The sequence below is a fragment of the Gadus morhua genome, chromosome 14, assembly GCF_902167405.1.
Source record: "Gadus morhua chromosome 14, gadMor3.0, whole genome shotgun sequence".
Lineage (NCBI taxonomy): Eukaryota > Metazoa > Chordata > Actinopteri > Gadiformes > Gadidae > Gadus > Gadus morhua.
The window spans coordinates 23,449,733-23,470,567 of NC_044061.1; the positions used below are offsets into that span (position 1 = coordinate 23,449,733).

The following is a 20,835-nucleotide window of genomic DNA, read 5'->3' on the forward strand; positions in this document are numbered from 1 at the left end:
CACACACACACACAAATAAATGAAACACACACACACACAAACAAAGAAACAGTGATGAGGTGATTTGGTTATCTATCAGTGTTTCTTCCCCTTGGTCTTCTGTCGTTAGCCTCTAATTGGTCAGGCCAGGATAGAACTTGTGGGCTTTATCTGACGACTGACACATCGCCTCTGAACCACACAGGACGGTGCAGCATTGGTCAAAACCTAAACATGCAGGCACGTCAAGAGAGGGCTTCCGTGAAAGGAAGGCAGCTCTCTAATTGGTCATCAACACTAATTAAAGGCTACCACTCTTTAGCTGTGAGTAGTGCGGACGGCACATCTTAGCTTAGTGCTTGACCAAGACAAGTGTCTATTGACCGCTTCTGGCCTTAAAAAAACCTGCAAAAGCCGTTGCATCAGAGTGATTGACAGTGGTATGTGGGTGTGGCTTTAGATACTCGTGACTCACCGGCCTTTGCAACTCACAACAAGGGCCGTCACTCCTAATACATGTCATACACAATATAAAGATGGGCTACTCTCTTTCTCTGTCTATCTCTCTCTGTCTCTTTTCCACACAGAGTCACCCACCTATGTACTATGTATAAGGTCAAAGCCTAATTGTCGTCCATGGTATTGGATGGACTCGTCACCCATGGGAGTTGTGAAACACAGAAGTGCTTATTCTGTATTTGAATGGGCAGATTGTGGTATTAAAAAATGATGAGTCACATGAGATTAGAGTAATCGTGGATAGAAAATATGTAATCCGACTTGCTCTTGAATTGAGATAACTACGTTTCATATACCATCTACTTTGGCTAAAGTTATTCTACTCATACTTAGGCTCTGATTGGAGCTGTCTGACCTACTGAATTTTGGCAGGTGTTTCGATTGGCTACCCGCTCTCTGGCTGGTTTAGTGATTGGCTGTTCGTCAGCCACTAGACGGGTCTGTGTCTGGGATCCCATACTGGGGTCTTCCTGTGGTCAGGGGTTTTCTGTGGCTGGACATATTCATCGCCGTTGACCCCAAATCTGCTTAGCTGCTGCCCCAAAGTGTCAATTCTTGTCATACATAATCTGATGTGTGATTGATGACCAGATTGATCAGGGTTGCAAAGTACAAAGACGTACATTAGATGGACAACTGTAGACATATGCTCACTAAATAGAAAATGACGGAGACAATCTGAAACCGTTTCATATGATTCAGCTGTCAACGCATCACATATTTTAGGTTCAGCTGCTCTACTAGTTACTCTGTAACTTGTATTATCAGTGGGCAATAAAGGCAATCTAGTATTAAACTGTTTCTGAGTGCAAGCCCACAGATGGATTTCTAAATAGGGAACCACGTTTGCGTATACCTCAGTGATTTATGTGATTCATCTATGAGATTAAACACCAGAATGGTTTTGAACATTCTGTAATGAATGTCAGCTTGGTCCGTGTCCCCCTAGGATAGTGTTAGTAAGTGTGTTAAAATGTATTAAAAGGGGCTTCGGGTCAGCCTTAATGTTATGGTTGAGTAACGGATCAGTGCCAACCCTTTTTTTACCTATGAGTTCCTGGAAGAAAAACGTCCATTGAGGCTTATTATTAACTTGGTGTCAGTCCAATCTGAATGGGCTGTAGCTGCTTAGCACAAGCTAGCCCAGGGCTGATGTGCAGACTGAGAAACATGTGGAAGGCGATGATAGTAACAAGAGCGCACAGCAGCATCAACCTGGCTCAAATAACGCATGTTACAAGCGCTTAAGTCGAGCAAAGAAAGCACAAAATGATGCACTCAACCCAAGATGGTGTGAAGGTGCTGAGTTATGATGTCATGGTGATTCACTCCCCGGGGAAAACAGGCCGACGCCGGTACTCAGACCGGATTCAAACGCTCAATCCTTGCAATGATTGTTGCAGAATGGATGCACAAACAGATCTGCTGGTGAACATTGTTTAGTTCTGAGCTTGGTAGTGTTCCTCCTGGTAATGGAGCATTAGTGGAAGTAGCGGTTGAAAATGGGTAATGGGGATATCACAATCTACGACGTCTCTATTGCTTCTCCTGTTTAAGTGGGGATTTGCAGGCCAGTCAGATGGTGCCATCCTAAAGGCTTGGGTGGCTGATGAGAGCGGGGTTATTATTTCACGTCCCTAAATAAACTGTGCAAACAGTGGCATTGAGCAGGCTATTGAATCAGCTCACTCTGTTTAGAATGTTGTCTTAAATAGAGAGGCAATGTGTGCACCGGGTACACCTCTACTCTCAGTGGTGACAGATGGTTTAGACCCATCTCTCTCTCACCCTCTCTCTCTCTCTCTCTCTCTCTGTCTCTCTCTGTCTCTCTGTCTCTCTCTCTCTCTCTCTCTCTCTCTCTCTCTCTCTCTCTCTCTCTCTCTCTCTCTCTCTCTCTCTCTCTCTCTTTCTCTCTCGCTCTCTCTCTCTCTCTCATATATTAAAATCGTATTTAGTGCCCCATATAATTTAAACGTTTCACATGCTAAAATGTGATTTACAAAGCTCAAGAAGAATCCATCTAGAAAACCATCCATTTGGGCTACAGCCAGAGCCCACCATTGGAATGGTCCTGGTCCAAAGGACTATTTCTTTTTTTTTCCTGTGAATTGTCTTCGGAGCCCACAGCAGACGCTAACTGTAATGCTACGTTTCACAGCTCATTTGAAGTGAGCATTTCTCTCCGGACGCGACTCTGTGGCTGCGTCGGCCACCGAATCCCCGAAGTGATATGGAGCAGCTGTCAGCTCCTCCACTAAACAAACCTTCCTGATAGCTCAAAGGACGGCCGGTCGGGCTCCGTGGCACGGCATGCGCCCACTGCTCACCGACACAGGTGTTTAGCGCTCAGCTCCTTCCACCTTGACTCAAGGGGTCCCCAGCCTCCAGCTCCGTGGTTCAGTTCCCCAGTTCAGTACTTCAGTTCAGTTCTCCACTTCTTCAGCCCCTTCCTCTCTTGCTCTGTGAGTGGCTGGATATTTCGCTCTAAATATAGACCCCGGATTGATGATTCAGCACGGTGTACTGAACCATTTGTGCTATGAAAGAGTAAAACATCTATTGTAAATGTCATAATCTCAATGTGGTAATTAGGGCTTTCTGTGCCATTGTTGCTTTAATTGATATGTTTTATGCCTCCCATGCCTGTAGACCTTTCCAAAGGATACAATGTGAAATTACACCAGGAAAAGAGGGTAAAAAACAAAGCCAAATCCAGGGCATATTCATTGAGTATTATTATCACTGTGTTGGATTCTTTACTCTTTTACTACTCGTATTTTATCACAGTGTTGTGGAAGATGAATAGTTGTGTGTGCTCAACTCTAAAGTATTTAAGTTCCAAATTAAAGATCGTATTATTTGTATTGCATTATTACAAAATAATACAATCACCAAGAGTCTATTGTACTAAACAAAGTATGATTTTCCCAATCTTATTTTTTCTCAATGTATTTCTCTTGGTTTATTAATCTCAATTAATGTGGATGTATTCCCCGCAGGGTATAGCTTTGTGCTTTACTCTGTAACTCTGCAGAGAAGTCTCAGACACAGTTACTAAAACGTTATATTTTTCTCTTTTCTTTCAGAGCACTTCTGAGGATTTCCGTTGGAGTCACTGCTGTGTGTTAGTCTTCGGTCAAACTCTGGTTTGAGTACATTCAGCGACGGCCTATATTGTGAAGAACTCATCTTGCGCTGTATCTCAGCTGAAATACACTCCTACTGCATGGAATAGAACACGCTGAAGGATTGCTCTCCATGGTTTCTGCCTTAATCAAGACCATATCATCCTACATTGAAAAGATTTGCAAAGGAATGTTTACAAAGAAGTTGGCAAAACGAAAAGAAAGAATTGAAAATAAAGAGCCTTTATCAAGTGATTTGCCAGCACATAATCCAACTCTTTCAACCACTTTGAAGACTACAGTTAAGAAGATCTCTAAATGCTCTTCGACGCGTAATATATCGCTTGACGAAGACGGTAGCCAGGACGACTGTTCCTCCCTCTCCCCCACCTTTAGCTATCGTGTGGCGATAGCAAACGGACTCCCTAAAAATGTCCTTCTTTTAAATAACAATGATCGCAGCTACCCAGAGTTCCTTTCAGTCAACAGTTGCTATCCGGACTCTGTGATTGCCACAAAACCCATCCGCAGACTTAATGAACACAAATCTCACACAATGCCAGTAAGACGAAACAGGAAGAGCCTCATCAGCTTGGCTCCTTCTGACGGTAGCTCAGAGGGTGAGCGTGTGGAGCGCTCCAGTTTGCACACGCTGCGCCTGGGAGCCCTGCGCAAGCTGAGGAAATGGAAAAAGAGTCAGGAATGCGTCTCCTCCGATTCGGAGGTGAGCAACTGGAGGAAGACCCTGGGCATTCGGAGCAAGTCCCTGGACCGGGCCGGGCGGCACCAGAAGAGCTCGACCCTGGAGCCCGGCTCCTCATCCACGGGCTGCATCAGTGGCACCCAGGACGTCATGGAGATGATCTTCAAAGAGCTGCAGGGAATCAGCCAGATAGAGACGGAGCTATCTGAGCTACGGGGCCATGTAAATGCACTTAAAAGTTCTATTGACGAGATCTCCAGCAGCGTGGAGGTAGTCCAGAGCGAGATCGAGCAGCTTCGAACTGGATTTGTCCAGTCCAGGAGGGAGACACGGGACATCCATGACTACATCAAACAGATTAGCCACCAAACTAATAATGCAACACTAAAGTTCATCAATGTTCCAGAGGAAAGGTCAGAGAAAACAGAGGTTCTTATATATAAAATTCTAAAAGATAAATTAGGATTTATAGATGCGCATAAAACTATCAAAATCGAACTAGCTCATAGGTTAGGGCAACAAAGAGAATGTTCCAATGCAAAACCTCGCCCTATAATCGTTATTTTTGCAACGCCCCAAGAGCGGGATTTAGTCTTAAAAAAATGCTATAAACTTAAAGGTACAGGTATAACTGTTACTACTGACAGTATAGCTACTGAAGGCAAGGAAAAAAAAGACAAAGCCATGTCTTTATCACAAACTTACGAAAGTATGGATATAAAGATCTCAGGCAAGGATAAGGTAGTAGAGAGCGACGACTGGGACTCTATGGACAGCGATAAAGAGCTAGAGGAGTTAAGCAGGAACAAATATGCAATGGTCGTTTCGAAGCCCGCTCACAAAAGTAAATCGGAGAAGAGGAGGTCCCATGATCATAGTCGCTCAGATGAAGCTGGATACTCAGGCTCAGTTCACTATGCTGAAGATACCTACGAGGAATCCGACAAGCATTCAAAGGCATACTACTCTGATTTGACTCCTGGCTGGCTATCACAGAGTGACTACTCTACTCCTAAACTAAGCCGTTCTGAGTCTGATTGCTCAAAACTCTGCCAGTCATACTCTGAAGACTTCTCAGAGAGTCAGTTCTTTACCAGGACAAACGGCGGGTCCCTGCTCTCCTCCTCGGATCAAGAACTGTGGCAGAGGAAACAGGAGGATATGGCCTCTTCCTGGTATGCTAGCCCTAGCCACCCTCTAAGCCAGGAGAACCCACCATATGCCGAACATAACGAGGTTGAGACCACCGAAACGATTGACAGCGGGGTGAGCAATGGACTTGTCTGCATTTCTGGGGATAGAAGCCATTACAGTGGCTCCCAGCTCTCCTTACAGGGAGACCTTTCCCCCTGGAAAGACTGGCACCATCTAGAACAAGGTGCTGATTCTGGCCTTGAAGCCTCTATTGAGGTATGCAGCCCCTTTGACCCATCAACTATCCCTGGATTCCCAGAGAATATAACTAAATGCCAAGAGGTTGATTTACAGTTTGAAGGGGATGAAGATTTTATGATGCTCGACAGAGACACTTCTCTACCACCGATTACCACCCACATCATCCCTCAGCCAGTAGAAAGGGAACCTGTCACTAAAGCATCTTCTCGTCAATCAAAAGAAGGCTCTAAAATGGTTGCCAAAGAAAACACAAAAGTTACATCTAAAGATGTTTCTAAGGCAACATCTAAAGAGGTTTCTAAGGCTGCCTCTAAAGTTACCCATAAAGGAACTAGCAAAGTGGTTCCTAAAGAGGAAATTCCTCAAGTATCTCTTAAGGAAGTCCCCAAGGTTGCTACTAAGGCTCCATCTAAGGTGCCCTCGAAGGCCTCATCAAGGAAAGATTCCCTGAAGGACGTTCCTAAAACCCCTAAAGAATCTGCTGTCATTACCCCTAAAGAGATTTCTAAAGTCACACCTAAAGAAGGCCCAAAAGCTCCCTATAAAGAAACGTCTAAGGTCAGCTCCAGAGCGACTCCTAAAGAGGCCGCTAAAGTCCCCGCAAAAGTAATCCCAAAGGAATTTGAGATTGGGACCCCTAAAGCTAGTCCAAGACAGTCCCCAAAAGAAAGCCCCAAAGTAACACCAATTGAAAGCCCTATTTCCACTCCTAAACAATCACCCAGAGATTCACCTAAGGAATCACCTAGCGTCATTGCTAAAGAGCCGCTAATGTCTCCTAAAGAAGTCACCAAGGTGGCTTCTAAACTAACCTTTAAAGAGGGCCCAAAGGAGATCCCTAAAGTAGCCTCTAAAGAAGCCCTCAATATTGCCCCAAAAGAAGCTTCAAAGATAATCGCCATTGAGACACCAAAAGTGGTCCCCAAGGACACCCTAAACATGGTTACTAAGGAGACTCCTATGGTAACCCCCGCTACAGGCGCTCCAAAAGTTGAGCCTAAGGCCACTCCAACAGTCGAGCCTAAGGATGCTGCAAAAATGGCCTCAAAGGAAGCTCCTAAAGCCCTTACCAAGGTGGTCCCTAAAGGGTCTGTTAAAGAAAACCATAACAAATTTCCTGAACTTGATGTCAATCATAGCTTCCACCAGAACCAGACTAAATCGGCCACCATGTATCGCAGCCAGAGTGAGATTCGGTCAGAGAAGGTGGACGAGCTCCCGAAGACCTGGAGCAGCAGGCTTAGTATAGATCTCAGTGAGAAGTCCTTTGGTTTCGGGTTTGGCTCTACACTGCAGAGGGCTAAATCAGCACTGGAAGTCGTTTGGAAGTCTGGTGCCCCGCCTCCCTCTGCAACCTCGGCCCCCCCCGCCCAACCTGCCCCTGAGGAGCCGGCCACCTCCACTACCTTCATGGGCCGGCTCCGCAGCATGTCCACCTCCACTCCGAACGACTCCAGTACGACCACCACAGAGTCAGATGTTCCCACGGAAACCTTCTCCTCAGACTCGGTGGCCGAGACAGGGGATCCACCAGTGGATGACGAGACGCACTATGTGGAGGTGATGGAGCAGGTGCTGGCCAACCTGGAGAACAGAACTAACGTCACCGACACGGAGGACGCGGAAGACGCGGAGGAGCCCACTCAGGAGTACGAGACGTCTCAAGACTACGACGAGTCCGACGATATCGAGGCCACCCAAATCAATGACGATTCTCAGGACCTGCTGCTTGATAATTCACCAGTGTTTGAAGCTGCAGAAGAAGACATCGAATCCAACACAGAGGCACTCGTCGTGGAGTATGACTACGGCGCGGACGAGTCGTACGACGACGACTACAACGAAGACTACAAGACCCACCTGACGGGAGACATGTCGGACTACGACGCCATGGTGGAGTACGTGGACGTAGAGGAACCCGATGAGGACAACGACATGACCGAGGAAATGGACGGGGCCGCTGAGGAACTGGAGGAGGTGGATGACATAATGGAGGAGGCATCTGAAGTGTCTCAGAAAGTGGATCAACAGCAGGAGGACGAAAACAGAAATGTCCCAGAGGAGAAGCCGGCAGAAGTGGCGCCCAAGAAGCGCATTCGTCCAACGTTCAAGGAGGCTGCGCTGAGGGCTTACAGGAAGCAGATGGCTGAACTGGAGCAGCAGATCCTAGCCGGAGGTATGACGTTTTTCATCAGTTTGAATGTTTCAATAATGCCATTAGAATATAAAGTGTTAGTTAACAGCATATTTCAATTACATAGTGGCTGTAACGCCTACTCGTTTAGAGTTTTTTCACATAAGAACGTGATATATTTTGGATTTCAATGAAGACCCCCTGGTAGTGTTAGTATAATGCTGACGCCGACAATAAAGGGACTGGTTAGTCTATCAAGGGCATATTTTAGAATGACATGTTAATTATTTTGAATATTTTGCAAATCGACATTATACTTACACTATGAGGGACTTGGATCATAGATCTGAATCTGTTGCATGGAATCAGTTTGAACTGGCGCAGTGAACGAAAAACGTATCTTGTTACAAATACACGTGTATGTCGTCTTTAGTTATGCATTTGATTTCATATTTGTCTTCCCATACACGGTTCACACTGCAGTAGGCTTTGAGTTTAAGGTTTTTTCAGGCAAGGTTTAAGAGGCTGTCATTTCTAATGCTAATTTAATAGGCCAAATATACCACAGTTGCCATGGTATGTGAAGCTGCTTTTATTTTTGTAAAAATTGATCACTTGGAATTGCCATGGTAATTCTGCAGTTAGTTTGTCCCTTATTTGATTTCCTTTATTTGTGCTGCAGTTGTTGTTTGAATTAGGCTATATAGAAGTATGTCCCAGGCCGTAGCCCATATCTGGAAGATCGTTCGGAGAGAGAATTAAGCAATCCAAGAACTTGGATAGTTATCGTACAGATAATGGAGGGACAATTGTGCGATGCATTGATATTGATCGGCATAGAGATTTGAATGGCCAGACATCAAGTAATTAGTTAATATTTCTTAAAAAGACATATATAAACACAAACTTTCGAGACTAGACTAACTTTTATTTTATACAATATCCATGATCGCTTCAGATCAATATACTGTATGGAAATAGCTTTAAAATCCATAGTTACAAATACAAACATACGGTATAATATTTGCCCATTTCTCAGTCTGCAGCCGGCAGTCATGAAGCCTCTAATAGTCTAAAAATGGTACACAAGTTATACAGCCGGTTTTTGTTATCATAATAAGTGTTGCATTCCAATAATTCACGTCACAACGTATAAAATCTCAGTGGGAAAACAGATTGATTGATGCTTTGTGGAGATCAATTATACTTCCCATGCTAATAGACAATAGTCAAATTAAATTGAATGACTTTTGTTATTGACAAGCCAGGGTAATTCAATTTTAGCAGTACCCTTCGGTACGCTCAAGTAAGCTACCCAACGATCGTCCTTATCTGAAATGTCTTTGATTGGGCTGCAGTATGCATCCATATTCCATAGGGATTTAAGTGATCATCTGAGGGCCCAAAACTGCTGAGCTACCCAATTCACAAGTTGAAATCGAGTACGGCAATCTGAATACACAAGATTGGTGAAGTGTTACGTGGTAAGGTTTAAGACAATTGCAGTTATATAAAAATGGTCTCTACTATAAAAATGTTTATGTCAACCGTTTGTCTTTTGAATATAACAATCCAGAATGAATGGAACCACAGGATCAGGCTTAGGCTTGTGCTTCTGTACCCGTCCTCGTTGTAGAGATGAGAGTATATCTCTCAACGCTGGGCTATGGCTGCTTCTGAAGGACACAGAGCCCCCCCCCCACTCTCTCATTCTCCCTCTACATCTCACCCTCTCATTGTCTATCTCTCTGTCTCTCCCTCTCATTCTCTATCTCTCTCTCATTCTCTATCTCTCTCGTTCTCTCTCTCCCGTTCACTCTCTCTGTGTGTGTGTCTCTCTCTCTCTCTCTCATTCTCTCTCTCTCTCTCTCTCTCTCTCATTCTCTCTCTCTCTCTCTCTCTCTCTCTCTCTCTCTCTCTCTCTCTCTCTCTCTCTCTCATTCTCTCTCTCTCTCTCTCTCTCTCTCTCTCTCTCTCTCTCTCTCTCTCTCTCTCTCTCTCTCTCTCTCTCTCTCTCTCTCTCTCTCTCTCTCTCTCTCTCCCTCCCATACGTTATCCTCCCTCCAACTTGGTCTCTCTCTGTTACAGTCACTGTCAGTTTTTCTTTGTCTCTCTCCCCTATGTTATTCCCTTCTCCCTCTCTCCCTCGCTCTGTCTCTTGCTCTCTCTTGCTCTCTATGTTACTCTCACTGTCACTTTCTCCCTCTCTTTATCTCCCTCTCTCGCGCTCTCACACGCTCACACATGCACTCTGGGCCGCTCCCTCTGTGTTCCCCCTCCCTCCATCTCTACTCTCTCGCTCTGTGCTTCCCTGGGCTAACATGCACACTCCATCTCTCTGCACTCTCTCTCTCTCTCTCTCTCTCTCTCTCTCTCTCTCTCTCTCTCTCTCTCTCTCTCTCCATCTCTCTGCACTCTCTCTCTCTGTCTGTCTGTCTCTTGTGTGCTTGTGTTCCGTGGCGTGCCGGCTTGTGCTGTTTTGGGATCTGTTAAGAGGGGCCCGGGCCGTGCTACCGCTGCTGCCAGCTCCTGCCTTCACTGAGGGCTACAGCAGCGTCGGCATTCAGATGCTAATTCACACTCCCAAGGGCGCTCTGTAACCAGGTCAGCCTTGCTTAGAATATTTATAGAGGTCTGTGCGTAAAGACGGTGTTGGGTCTTAAGGGATCCCGAGGAGGAAGGCCCTCGCCATGCTCAGTCGGGGGCGGGGGATGTATGGGAATAAATATGTCGATTAGAGGGAGGGGTGGGGTTCGTGTTTTAGCTGATGGGGTACAACATCCAGCCACTGGTGACCCCTACACCTGAGGCGGTCCCTGATGAACACCTACAAGCAAATGGGAGTACTTTAGCGATTTCTGATTTGGTGCTGAGCACTCACTATCTGAAAACCTGCGAGACAAGATTCCAGCACTTCCGGTCTCCCTGTTATATAAATCCACACACTGGTTTGTTAGTAGGCGGGGAAGATGCTGCCGTGTGTTCCTTCACTTTCGCTGGGGACATATTTCTGTCAATTAAGCCAGCCCGCGTTGCCGCTGGCAGCAGCCCAACCAGCAGCCGTCACACACGCCTTCTGTGGCGCTCGCTCGCTCGCTGAAACTCTTACGTAATCACACAAGATATAACGCCGCATGGTCTGGCACAGGGAGAGGCTTTCCCCCTAAATCAACATTTGCATCTGTTTTTTCTTATGTGTAATTAATAATTTAAACATAGAATATACGGTGCGGCGTGCGAGGCGGCGGCGGCGGCTCTCGACTTATATCCATGTACATCGTACCTGATGTACATCTCTGGAGGTCCGCTCTTTCTCCCTGGAAAAGGGAACTGCGAGACGTATCAATTATATGAAAGGATTGCGTATGCAAACACATCATGTCCCACGGAATGATGAACCTCCTCGTCGGGTGGAGGTGGGCATCTCTGGGCGATGTGTCTTGTTTCTCTCCTGCAGTGGTTTCTTCCTTTGTGTTGAAATAGTTTTGAATAATTGATCAATCTGGCGCAGCCACCACCATGCCTTTACTCCCCGTCAGCAGCACAGCGGCCAGGCACTCGTTCGGTTGCAGACGAGAGCTGATCTAAGAAGAGATAATGTTGAGCCTATGGATAGACGGTTTACAAAAGTATGTTTATTTTGGTGCGTGTGCCGTGTGTGCGTGCGTGCGTGTACGTCATTGTGGATGTATAGATATGCTCAATCGGGCATGTCTCGGGCTAAAGCTGTGTACATAGCTGTACTTTAATCCATACGCAGCAGGTTTTGAAGCTCCAGTAATCTGAATCTCATGTGCTTTGTGACTCGCGCCACGACTGCAGGATTGACCTCCTCGAACCACTTCTGCACCAACCCACAGCCAAAGCCCACTGCCAAGTTTCCACTGGCAATCGATTACATTTTCGATCTCAGATATAAGACCTTTCCAGAATCCCATTTTTCTAATGACTTTGAACGTCTCAGAGGGATTGGCTCTGCTCAGTGTAACCTAGCTAGGAACCGTGCCAGCCGAGCTGGTTGTGGAGATGACTCTACTTCGAGTTCAGCCCCGCTATGGCTAAACTGGCCACGTTCACGGTACCCTCAAAACCCCTGGGCTTCAATTTGGGGGTTATGCACCGTGGTTATGCAAGTAATCAACATGAAATTATTTTTCTCTCTGCAGGTATCATTGTCATATTGCTGGCAACTATTGAATGAGCCATAAGCCGGTGTTATGCAGGAAAAAACACATAAATTGTTTCTTTTGTAGTTAGGGACTCTGAGGAACCCGATCGATGTCTCTCCCTGCGTTAGTATTGTTTTGTCTTAACCTGTCAGATATAAATGGCCGATCCCCTCGGTATCCATCGGCTAGCAGACGTTCTCCATCCGTGTCCGTGTGATTGGCCTAGACTGGCCGGCGATTTGTCATGCTATGATCAATATTAGGGTAATTACACCTGTGCAGTCTTTCTTATTTAAATGTCCTCCCCGCAGTTTGTGTCAAAAATCTGACACACGATACAACGTCTCGTCACATGTCTAATGCCCCATGCCGTCCTGGCTGTCGGCTGTTACCATGCCGATGGCCAGAGTCGACCATTAACGGCAGTACTTGTTACGCATTGATTGGAAATCCTATATCGAATACAGAAGAGCTCCTTCAATTCTTACCTTTGACTACAGGTATATTCTTTATATAGGGCATTGACTTTTACAGTTTCTATCTCCATTAATAGTGGACCACTTAACCCGTAGCGATGCGTTTCCTCCATTTTAATCTTTGCATTGATTTATTATGTGCAGTGTGAATGTCCTGAGACTCATGAAGTGTTCACCTGAATGAAGCTCCTGTTTAACGCTCTCTCTCTATCTTTCTCTCTCTCTCTATCCCTCTCCCTCTCTCTATTTTTCTATCTTTCTCTCGCTTTCTCTCTCTCTCTTTCTCTCTCCGTAACTCTCTCGCTCTCGCTCTCTCTCTCTTCCTCTCTCCCTCTCTCTCTTGCTTTCCCTCCTTCTCTTTTTCAGACAGCAGTGATTTGGACACTCAGGTTTTGACTTATTGTTACAGCATCAAATCACCCAACCTTTTGTGATTTCCCTGTGGCATTCACCTGCATGTGGATGACTATGCACGTGTGTGTGTGTGTGTGTGTGTATGTGTGTGTGTTTGTATTTTTGTTTAGTGTGGGTTTCTGTGTGTGTGTATTTTTGTGTTAGTGTGTGTGTATGTTTTAAGTATGTGTGTGTGTTGGGAGAGAAAGGCCTAATTATTTTCCCCTGACAATGCTGCATGAATTTCCTAAGAACAGCATTCCCCCTCATACACAACCCTCACATGAACAGAATCCTCTATCCAATGCCTATGATGTCATACATCATTAGGATAGAAATGTGTTGACCTCGCGTATCCTACATGTGAAGAATGTGTTTTTGTGTGGACGCAACAAACATTTAAAACAAGCATTTCACATTGCTGTTAGAATTCCGCTCCCTGGGGATGCTCTCAGCCCAGGGAGCGGTGGCGACCGATGACATGGAGGCATGTGGCCTCTCACCTCCGGCCCCACTGCTGAGCGCCTTAACTCCCTCTGCTGCTCGCACGGAAAAACATGCCTAATTTGTCTGGATCCTGAAATGACCGGTGGTTGGAGTGTGAAATACCATAATCACCCATTACCTATCCAGTCTGAACACACACGTATGGAAACAAGCACACGCACACACACAAACAGTCAAACACTCACACGCAGAAGCACACTCACACTCACACACACGCACGTGAACACAGACACACAAACACATGCAGACACACCACACTCACACACATGCTCACACGCAGAAGCACAGTCACACTCACACACATGCACATGCACACAGACACACCAACATACATAAGCACACACAGACACACAGTCACACACACTCACACGCATACTCACACAAAAACCCAAACACACACACACACACACACAAACACACACACACAGACACACACATGCACACCCACACACATTCCGTCCTTTATGTTACGTGCTCCATTTCCACTGACATGTGTGCACTGTGTAGTCACATGGCATGGCTGTGTCTAGCTGTCTGGACGGTTATTGTTAATCTACTTTTTCGTTTCTCTCTCTCTCCATCCCTCGGCAGACTCGAAATGTCCTGGACCCCAAAATACTGGGCCTGCAGACTGAAGGGTGAGTGCGCTGATGGGATCACACCCATATCCGTGCCCATGAAGACCTCTTGTTTCCCGCCACTGCCCTCGTTTCCCATCGGCTAGTGTTCAGTGTTCTTGGGGTCCTTCCTCACGTTGCTCAATATGGCGTTCCCTGTTCTGCTTTGTCGGATTGTAGTGATTGCTGTTTGGTTGGTTTAAATAGCAAAACGTATCTATATATTCGTGGCAAAAATATATTTAGCCATGAATATATGAATTGTAAAATATACAAGGGCTAACTTGCTGGGGGAAGTATTGTTGCCATGGTAGCCTTACCAACTGTATGTAAGCTTTTCCAACTCAAGTAGGCCTAATATAGCCAGAGAACCATAATTTTAATATGTATTATTAGTAACCGTTTACCAACTGTAGCAATAAAGCCGGAAAACCAGCATTTGAATAAATGTTATTGACTAACTGTTAGCTTTACCAACTGTAGATTCTGAATATACATATTATTGTTTGATAAAAATGTATGTCTAATATCTACCTAACAACACAGCTGCAGATATTAACAGTGAAAAATAACTTCCCTATCGCCATTCAGAACTGTAAACGCTATTTTTCTATATATGTATCAGTTCCACGTACTTGAATATCAAGCCCGAACATGGACAGTCAATTATGGTACCGACACGGGTTTATGTGCAAGGCACAAAGGGCCTTGTTCCGGGGAAAACGTGGAGGGTTTGGCTTCTCTGTGATAATAATTCTTATACTTCCCGTTGGAACTGCAGCACAAAATATCCACTTGCCTTGCACGATTTATTCACTGCTGACAAAAGACTTTATCTAGTAGGAGACTCAAGTTATGTAACGCTTGTGTTCGACTGTCCATTACATCATCCCTAATTTCACCCTGTGTACCAACAGCTCTATGGCTGTTCAATGGAGAGAGAGAGAGAGAGAGAGAGAGAGAGAGAGAGAGAGAGAGAGAGAGAGAGAGAGAGAGAGAGAGAGAGAGAGAGAGAGAGAGAGAGAGAGAGAGAGAGAGAGAGAGAGAGAGAGAGAGAGAGAGAGAGAGAACGGCATTGAGGGAAAGATAAATTAATCATGACGGACAGAGCGAGAGTGCGATAGAGAGAGACCGAACAAGAGAGAGAGGGAGGGAGATCAAGGGAGAGATAGAGAGGGACAAAGAGAGAGGGGGAGGGACAGAGAGGGGGAGGGATAGAGAGGGCGACATGGAGGCCCCTGGGAAAACAGCTGGCCCTGGAGAACTTGACAGGTTGCGGGAGTGCCTACAATTAGTTAACTCAGGGTCTCACCCCTGATGTCATGGGGGTGAAGGTGATGGGACACCCAGAAAATAAACACTTTGTGTGGTGTCCCCATGACGTCCCACGGAGGCCATTAAACCCTCTGGAGTGACAGGTCAGGTGATATCCCCTAAGGCCTCCCGTTGAGAGAGAGAGAGAGAGAGAGAGAGAGAGAGAGAGAGAGAGAGAGAGAGAGAGAGAGAGAGAGAGAGAGAGAGAGAGAGAGAGAGAGAGAGAGAGAGAGAGAGAGAGAGAGAGAGGAAGGGAGAGGAAGGGAGAGGTAGGAAGAGGTGGAGAGGGAGAAGCTCGGTAGCACCGGGGCCAGAGAGGATCCGGCACGACTATGGAACCAGAGCACGTCGGTGACAGGTGAAAGAGACAGCAGGGACAGAGAGAGGCAGAGTGGGAGCGGGAAGGGAGAGAGCGAGGGGAGGGGAGGGAGGCAATAGACTCAGATTAATGTCTTCCTGTCACCACGGCTCACAGTTAATGGGAGGCACTTGTCTTTGCCACGGTAATATATACATTAATTACATGGGCTGCTAGACTCCACCACCGACACCACCACCACCACCACCACCACCATCACCACCACCACCAGCACCATGTTGAAGCCAAACCCTCACAGGAGGTAGACACAGACCCTAGCCCAGGAACAGAAACCTGGCCCTGCTCATGGAGGTGGACCCCAGGCGTTGGGCGGTGGGGGGCGGGATGAGAGATGTTGTGTTGTTGGGCTGATATAAATCACCCCCCTCCCCCTCTTCTTCTTACGGTGTGGTCACATCTCCGCCAGTCACAGCATTATTATGATATTAATACACCTTAAATCTGTCTGCTCATACAGGGTTGGCAGCATTCTTTATGGAATCGACAGTATGCCGGATTTACGCCGCAAGAGGACACTGCCTCTCGTCCGAGACCTGGTGAGTTATCTGCCTCGACAAGGTTATGTGTGCTTTACGTTGGATTTATGGCTGTGACCCCACAACACACGCCAAACCAGCAGCACCAGTGAAACATCACCTGTACAGTCAACACAGCAGTAGTCTCGCTGGGCGTGTCATCGTAATAAGGCTTCTTTAGTGTTGGCTCTGGTACTTTTGAAACCACCGTAAAGTATTTTACAAGCCTTATGATTTTTATGATCACATAATGCGAGTCGGACCTATATGCTTGCCGTAGTAAAAGCGTCTGGTGCTAAATCCATAACTCACTCTACTAATGTCTTCATTGTTGACTGTGCACATGCTATGTTATAAAAGATGCGTACGAGCATCTGTAAATCAACAAAACAACAACAACGCTTGTTCTAGTCAATTTTGTGTGTCAAATATGTATTTATCTTCAAAATGCATCTGTTTCAACTATGTTTCAATCTCATATCTGGATCCAAAGTTTGAACTAGCAACACAAACGATAGCGTCATACCATTTGAACACGCCGAGCTAGCTTAGCATGCCGCTGTGTTGTAATGGCAGCGCTAACCTCAGCCCTGACACGATTTAAATTAATTAGCCCAGAGAGGGTTTTTAGGGTGCCACATCGCTGATGCCCTTCAATTTGTTTTATTGCATATAATCTGGTAACTTGCCCTGCTGAGGGGGCCTCTCCACCCCTACACTGTAGTGCTACAGCTGCACCAATGGCACACTTACTCACAGCGCTGTGGTGACAAAAAACAGATATTAATGACTTGTTTGTCCTGTGTGTTTTTGTAGAGTGTGTTTGCGTTGTTTGTCTTGTTGTCCGCCACGCTCGCGTATAGTAGTAGGTAAAACAAAACCCAACAAAAAAACAAAATCTGAATCAGATAAAGATCGTAGAATAAAGTTTTGATGGGCATTCTCTTTTTTTTATATTTCTGACGTGCGTTCATGGGAAATACTGTTGAAGTTTGATATCGTAAACGTAGATGCTGATGAATGATGTGTATCACAGTGGACAACATGGGTTGGTGCTGTGATATACGTGATGTGATAAACGTAGATACTGATGAAAATGTATATCACAGTGAACAACATGAGTTGATGCTGTGTTTGTCCATATCTCTCATGAAATTAATAACCTACAATGTCTTTGGTAAGTATGGGTCGTTGTCTTTCTTTCACTATTTTTGGACTTTTGCGTGTATATTTTTGCCATTCCTACATAGACCCATAACGGCTATGGGTGATATTTTTCAATGAGTTGTCAGATTTCAGCCTGTCCGAAGCGCGGCCATTTTCCCCTGTTTTATTTGCTCCGCAGGGTGTGAACGTTTGATTCAACATGAAATGCTGACAACTCAAGCCAAAAATATATCTGAGGACTTCATTGACTTCTGATTTAACTGTGTGAGGCTTTTAAATCATGTAAAAGCAAACCCACGACAAGCCTTTTACACCCGGATGAAGTCAGTTATTAGCGATCTGATTGGTCCCTTCTCATGCCTCTCCTCTGTCAATGTCCCCCATTTTGCTGTGTGATCGCTACAGGGCAGCGCAAGCCTCTGATTGGTTGGGACGGGATCGGGATTTCCTTAAAAAAAAAATAATAATAAAAAGTAAACAACAAACACAGTCATTGACACGGCAAATCTGACTTTTTTTTAAGGTTCTTAACGGCAAACTCGGATGTGTCCGGGTTTTAATCGGGGGCAGCGTCTTATTTAATTCCGTTGGCCGAAGCAGCCCCGGCAGCGCCAGTGCATGTTGTTAAACTTACATCAACGCTCACAGTTCATGTAGAGGTCACGGTTCCTCCGGCATTCACCATGGCTTCCATGGCTCTTTACCATAGCTGCACAGATACCAGGGTGGTGGTAAAGACGGATCCAATATTGTCAGCTGTCCATGTCTGCATTCCTCTGTCGCCTAATGTCCTCCGATAGGGGTTTATCTGGTGCCTCTATTTACTCTATTAACTCTGCTCATCCGGGCTCTCTATACACAATCAAAGTAACGACGTGTGGCCATTTCTGTGTGTGTGTGTGTGTGTGTGTGCGTGTGTGTGTGTGTTTGTGTGTTATATGTGGTGTGTGTATCTGTTTCTGTGTTTGTGTGTGTTATCTGTCTGGTTGAAAGACTATGTCTCTGCTTGAGTTTGTTTGTACGTGTGTGTTTGTGAGTATGTATCTGTGCGTGTGTGTGTGGGTTTTATCTGTGTGAGTCCCTGTCGTGCAGTGTAGCTGGCTTCTATGGGGTCAAATCGGTCTCAAGAATCACAAATGAACAAAACAAATTCACAAAACACTACATGTTGTACATTTCAGAAGGTCACGCAAAAATAAATATATATTCTTGGAATTAATTAATTTAAGATATTTCTGTATTTAAATAAAAAACACATAGTTGTACGAATGCCATTGAATGCTTTTTGTTACATGTAATTAAATTTTCTCTAGACACAATCACTATTACGGAATCAACAATATGGCTGTGGGTTGTACACAGTTATTCTTTGGCAAACACAACACAAAACAAAACCTGTCCATGCTAACCGGTCCACACTTAAAGGAACACATAATTATATTGCTTATATTTATCATTTGCAAGACATTTAAACTTTTCTAAGAAAGTTCTGAAAATGCTAATCATTCCCTTTGTGTGGTGTGAGGTTGGGGATGATTTCAAATTATGGGGTTATTAAATGTAATTTGGCTGAAGAATTGACGAGACGCAAGACCAAAAGTGATGAATATATCCATACAGAACACAGTGGAACCCTATAATTGACCATTTTGCGCATGCAGATTCAACAATCTTTCAAAATGAGATTTTTGTGTGTGCATCTGGAAGATAATTGTGAATACAGTTATAACATTCTTAAAACGTCAAGTACATTTGCGACTCTTGTCTTGTGCATTTGTGACCATTTGAGACGTAACGGGCTCCCTAGGCTTCACCCATACATGAGTGTGTGTTCCGTGTCTTTCTGTATATCTGTGTCAAACTAACGTGCAGAGCCGACAGCAGAAAATATGATCAAAGCTTCATCCAAAAATAAACCAAATATGTAAAAATGCAGAGCATGACAGCAATCTAGTAACTTTCAGCCGCATGAATAGATAATCAATTATGTAACCGCTATATACAACCGCTTTTGACTTAGCTATATACTAGAGGGCTGAACCCATCACAGAAGTCCTGCATGGCAGTTGAGACACTTAGTGCACTGAGTATGGATATGTGGCTGAACCCTTTCTGTTGTTTGTGCTTTTAGTCCTTGCCCTGTCTAACGCACTCTTTCTTTCTCTCATTCACCATTCATCGTTTCCCGGGGAAATCACAGGCCTTGGTAAGTTCTCTCTCCCTCTTTTTTCTTTATCTCTCTATCTCTCTGTGTCTCTATCTCTCTCTCTCTCTGTCTCTCAATCACTCAAACAAAATGTAGCTTCTCCGTATGTCCCTGCTCTATCAAAGACACAAACACCCAATCTCTACAATCCATCCCTTTTATTTTAAGCGACCAAACACTCTGCTATCGAGCTGTATGAATGAAAGCAGCAGAGTCCGAGTCGGGGCCTTCCACATGTGTTAATCAACCTCTCCCTCTTCCCCCCTCTCCCTCTGCCTCCCGCCCAGACCCTCGCTGCTCGAAAGGCAGGCATCTCGTTTGCTCTGGTGAACCGCTCCACGCTGAACAATGAGGACCTGGTGAGTACCGCCTCTCCACACCTCTTCATCGCGACCCACACTGTTGGGCCTTGCACGTGCGTCATCACAGGTCAGCCGAGGTGAGGCTGAGGTGGCGTTACGCCGTGGCCTCCTGGGAACACGGTGTCAGACCCCCCCCCCCCCCCCCTCTCAGAGGCTGGGGCGGAGGCGGAGGGAGGTGTTGAGGGTTTGATGAGCCGATGATGGTTCGTTGTTCTCCGAGTGCAAGGGGGTCATAGGGGCTGCGTCTCGCCGCAGCGAGACGGGCCGCCGTGGCTCAGCTGTTTCGGTGGCGCCCCTGCTCTGGTGTTTGACGGATGGCCTGGGAGCTCCTTGCCAGGGAACAGAAGCATTCCAAAGATTATGGAGCAGCCCCAGAATGGACTGCATTAAGTCACTTAGTTAATGAATGCACTCACTTATTCATCCATCGACCCTACAACTCATCTAGCTGTGTACATATATCTGTCTGTCTGTCTGTCTGTCTGTCTGTCTGTCTGTCTGTCTGTCTGTCTGTCTGTCTGTCTGTCTGTCTGTCTGTCTGTCTGTCTGTCTGTCTGTCTGTCTGTATGTCTCTCTCTCTCTCTCTCTCTCTCTCTCCCTCTCTCTCTCTGTCTCTCCTTGTATTTCTCTGTCTCTCCTTGTCTTTCTCTGTTTAACCATTCACACAGGGAGACATACACAAAGATCTGACCCCCTTTAGCTTAATCTGGTCCAAAAGAATGCAGAATGCAGAGCAAAAGATGTAAGACGTCTCAGTCGATAGCCAGGGATTCTTTCTGCCCTGACCTCTAAAGCTCTCTTCCTTAATTGATCGCCATCCCTCGCTCCCAAAGGGAATATAGAGTGATAGGAGGGCCCCGGCTGCAGGAATCATG

At 45.6% G+C, this 20,835-nt stretch overlaps 1 protein-coding gene across 2 annotated transcripts in view; it reads left to right on the plus strand.

Moving 5' to 3' along the window:
• The window catches only part of unc13c (unc-13 homolog C (C. elegans)), a 122,062-nt gene that overhangs the window by 3,693 nt on the left and 97,534 nt on the right, over window positions 1–20,835 (plus strand). For both annotated transcript variants that reach the window (XM_030377289.1, XM_030377290.1), the window contains exons 2-7: window positions 3,585–7,897; window positions 12,867–12,889; window positions 13,992–14,038; window positions 16,168–16,246; window positions 19,593–19,598; window positions 19,886–19,957. In XM_030377289.1, coding sequence (XP_030233149.1) covers window positions 3,757–7,897; window positions 12,867–12,889; window positions 13,992–14,038; window positions 16,168–16,246; window positions 19,593–19,598; window positions 19,886–19,957 — 4,368 coding nt within the window. In that variant the 5' untranslated portion in view covers window positions 3,585–3,756. The remainder of the gene's footprint in view (window positions 1–3,584; window positions 7,898–12,866; window positions 12,890–13,991; window positions 14,039–16,167; window positions 16,247–19,592; window positions 19,599–19,885; window positions 19,958–20,835) is intronic.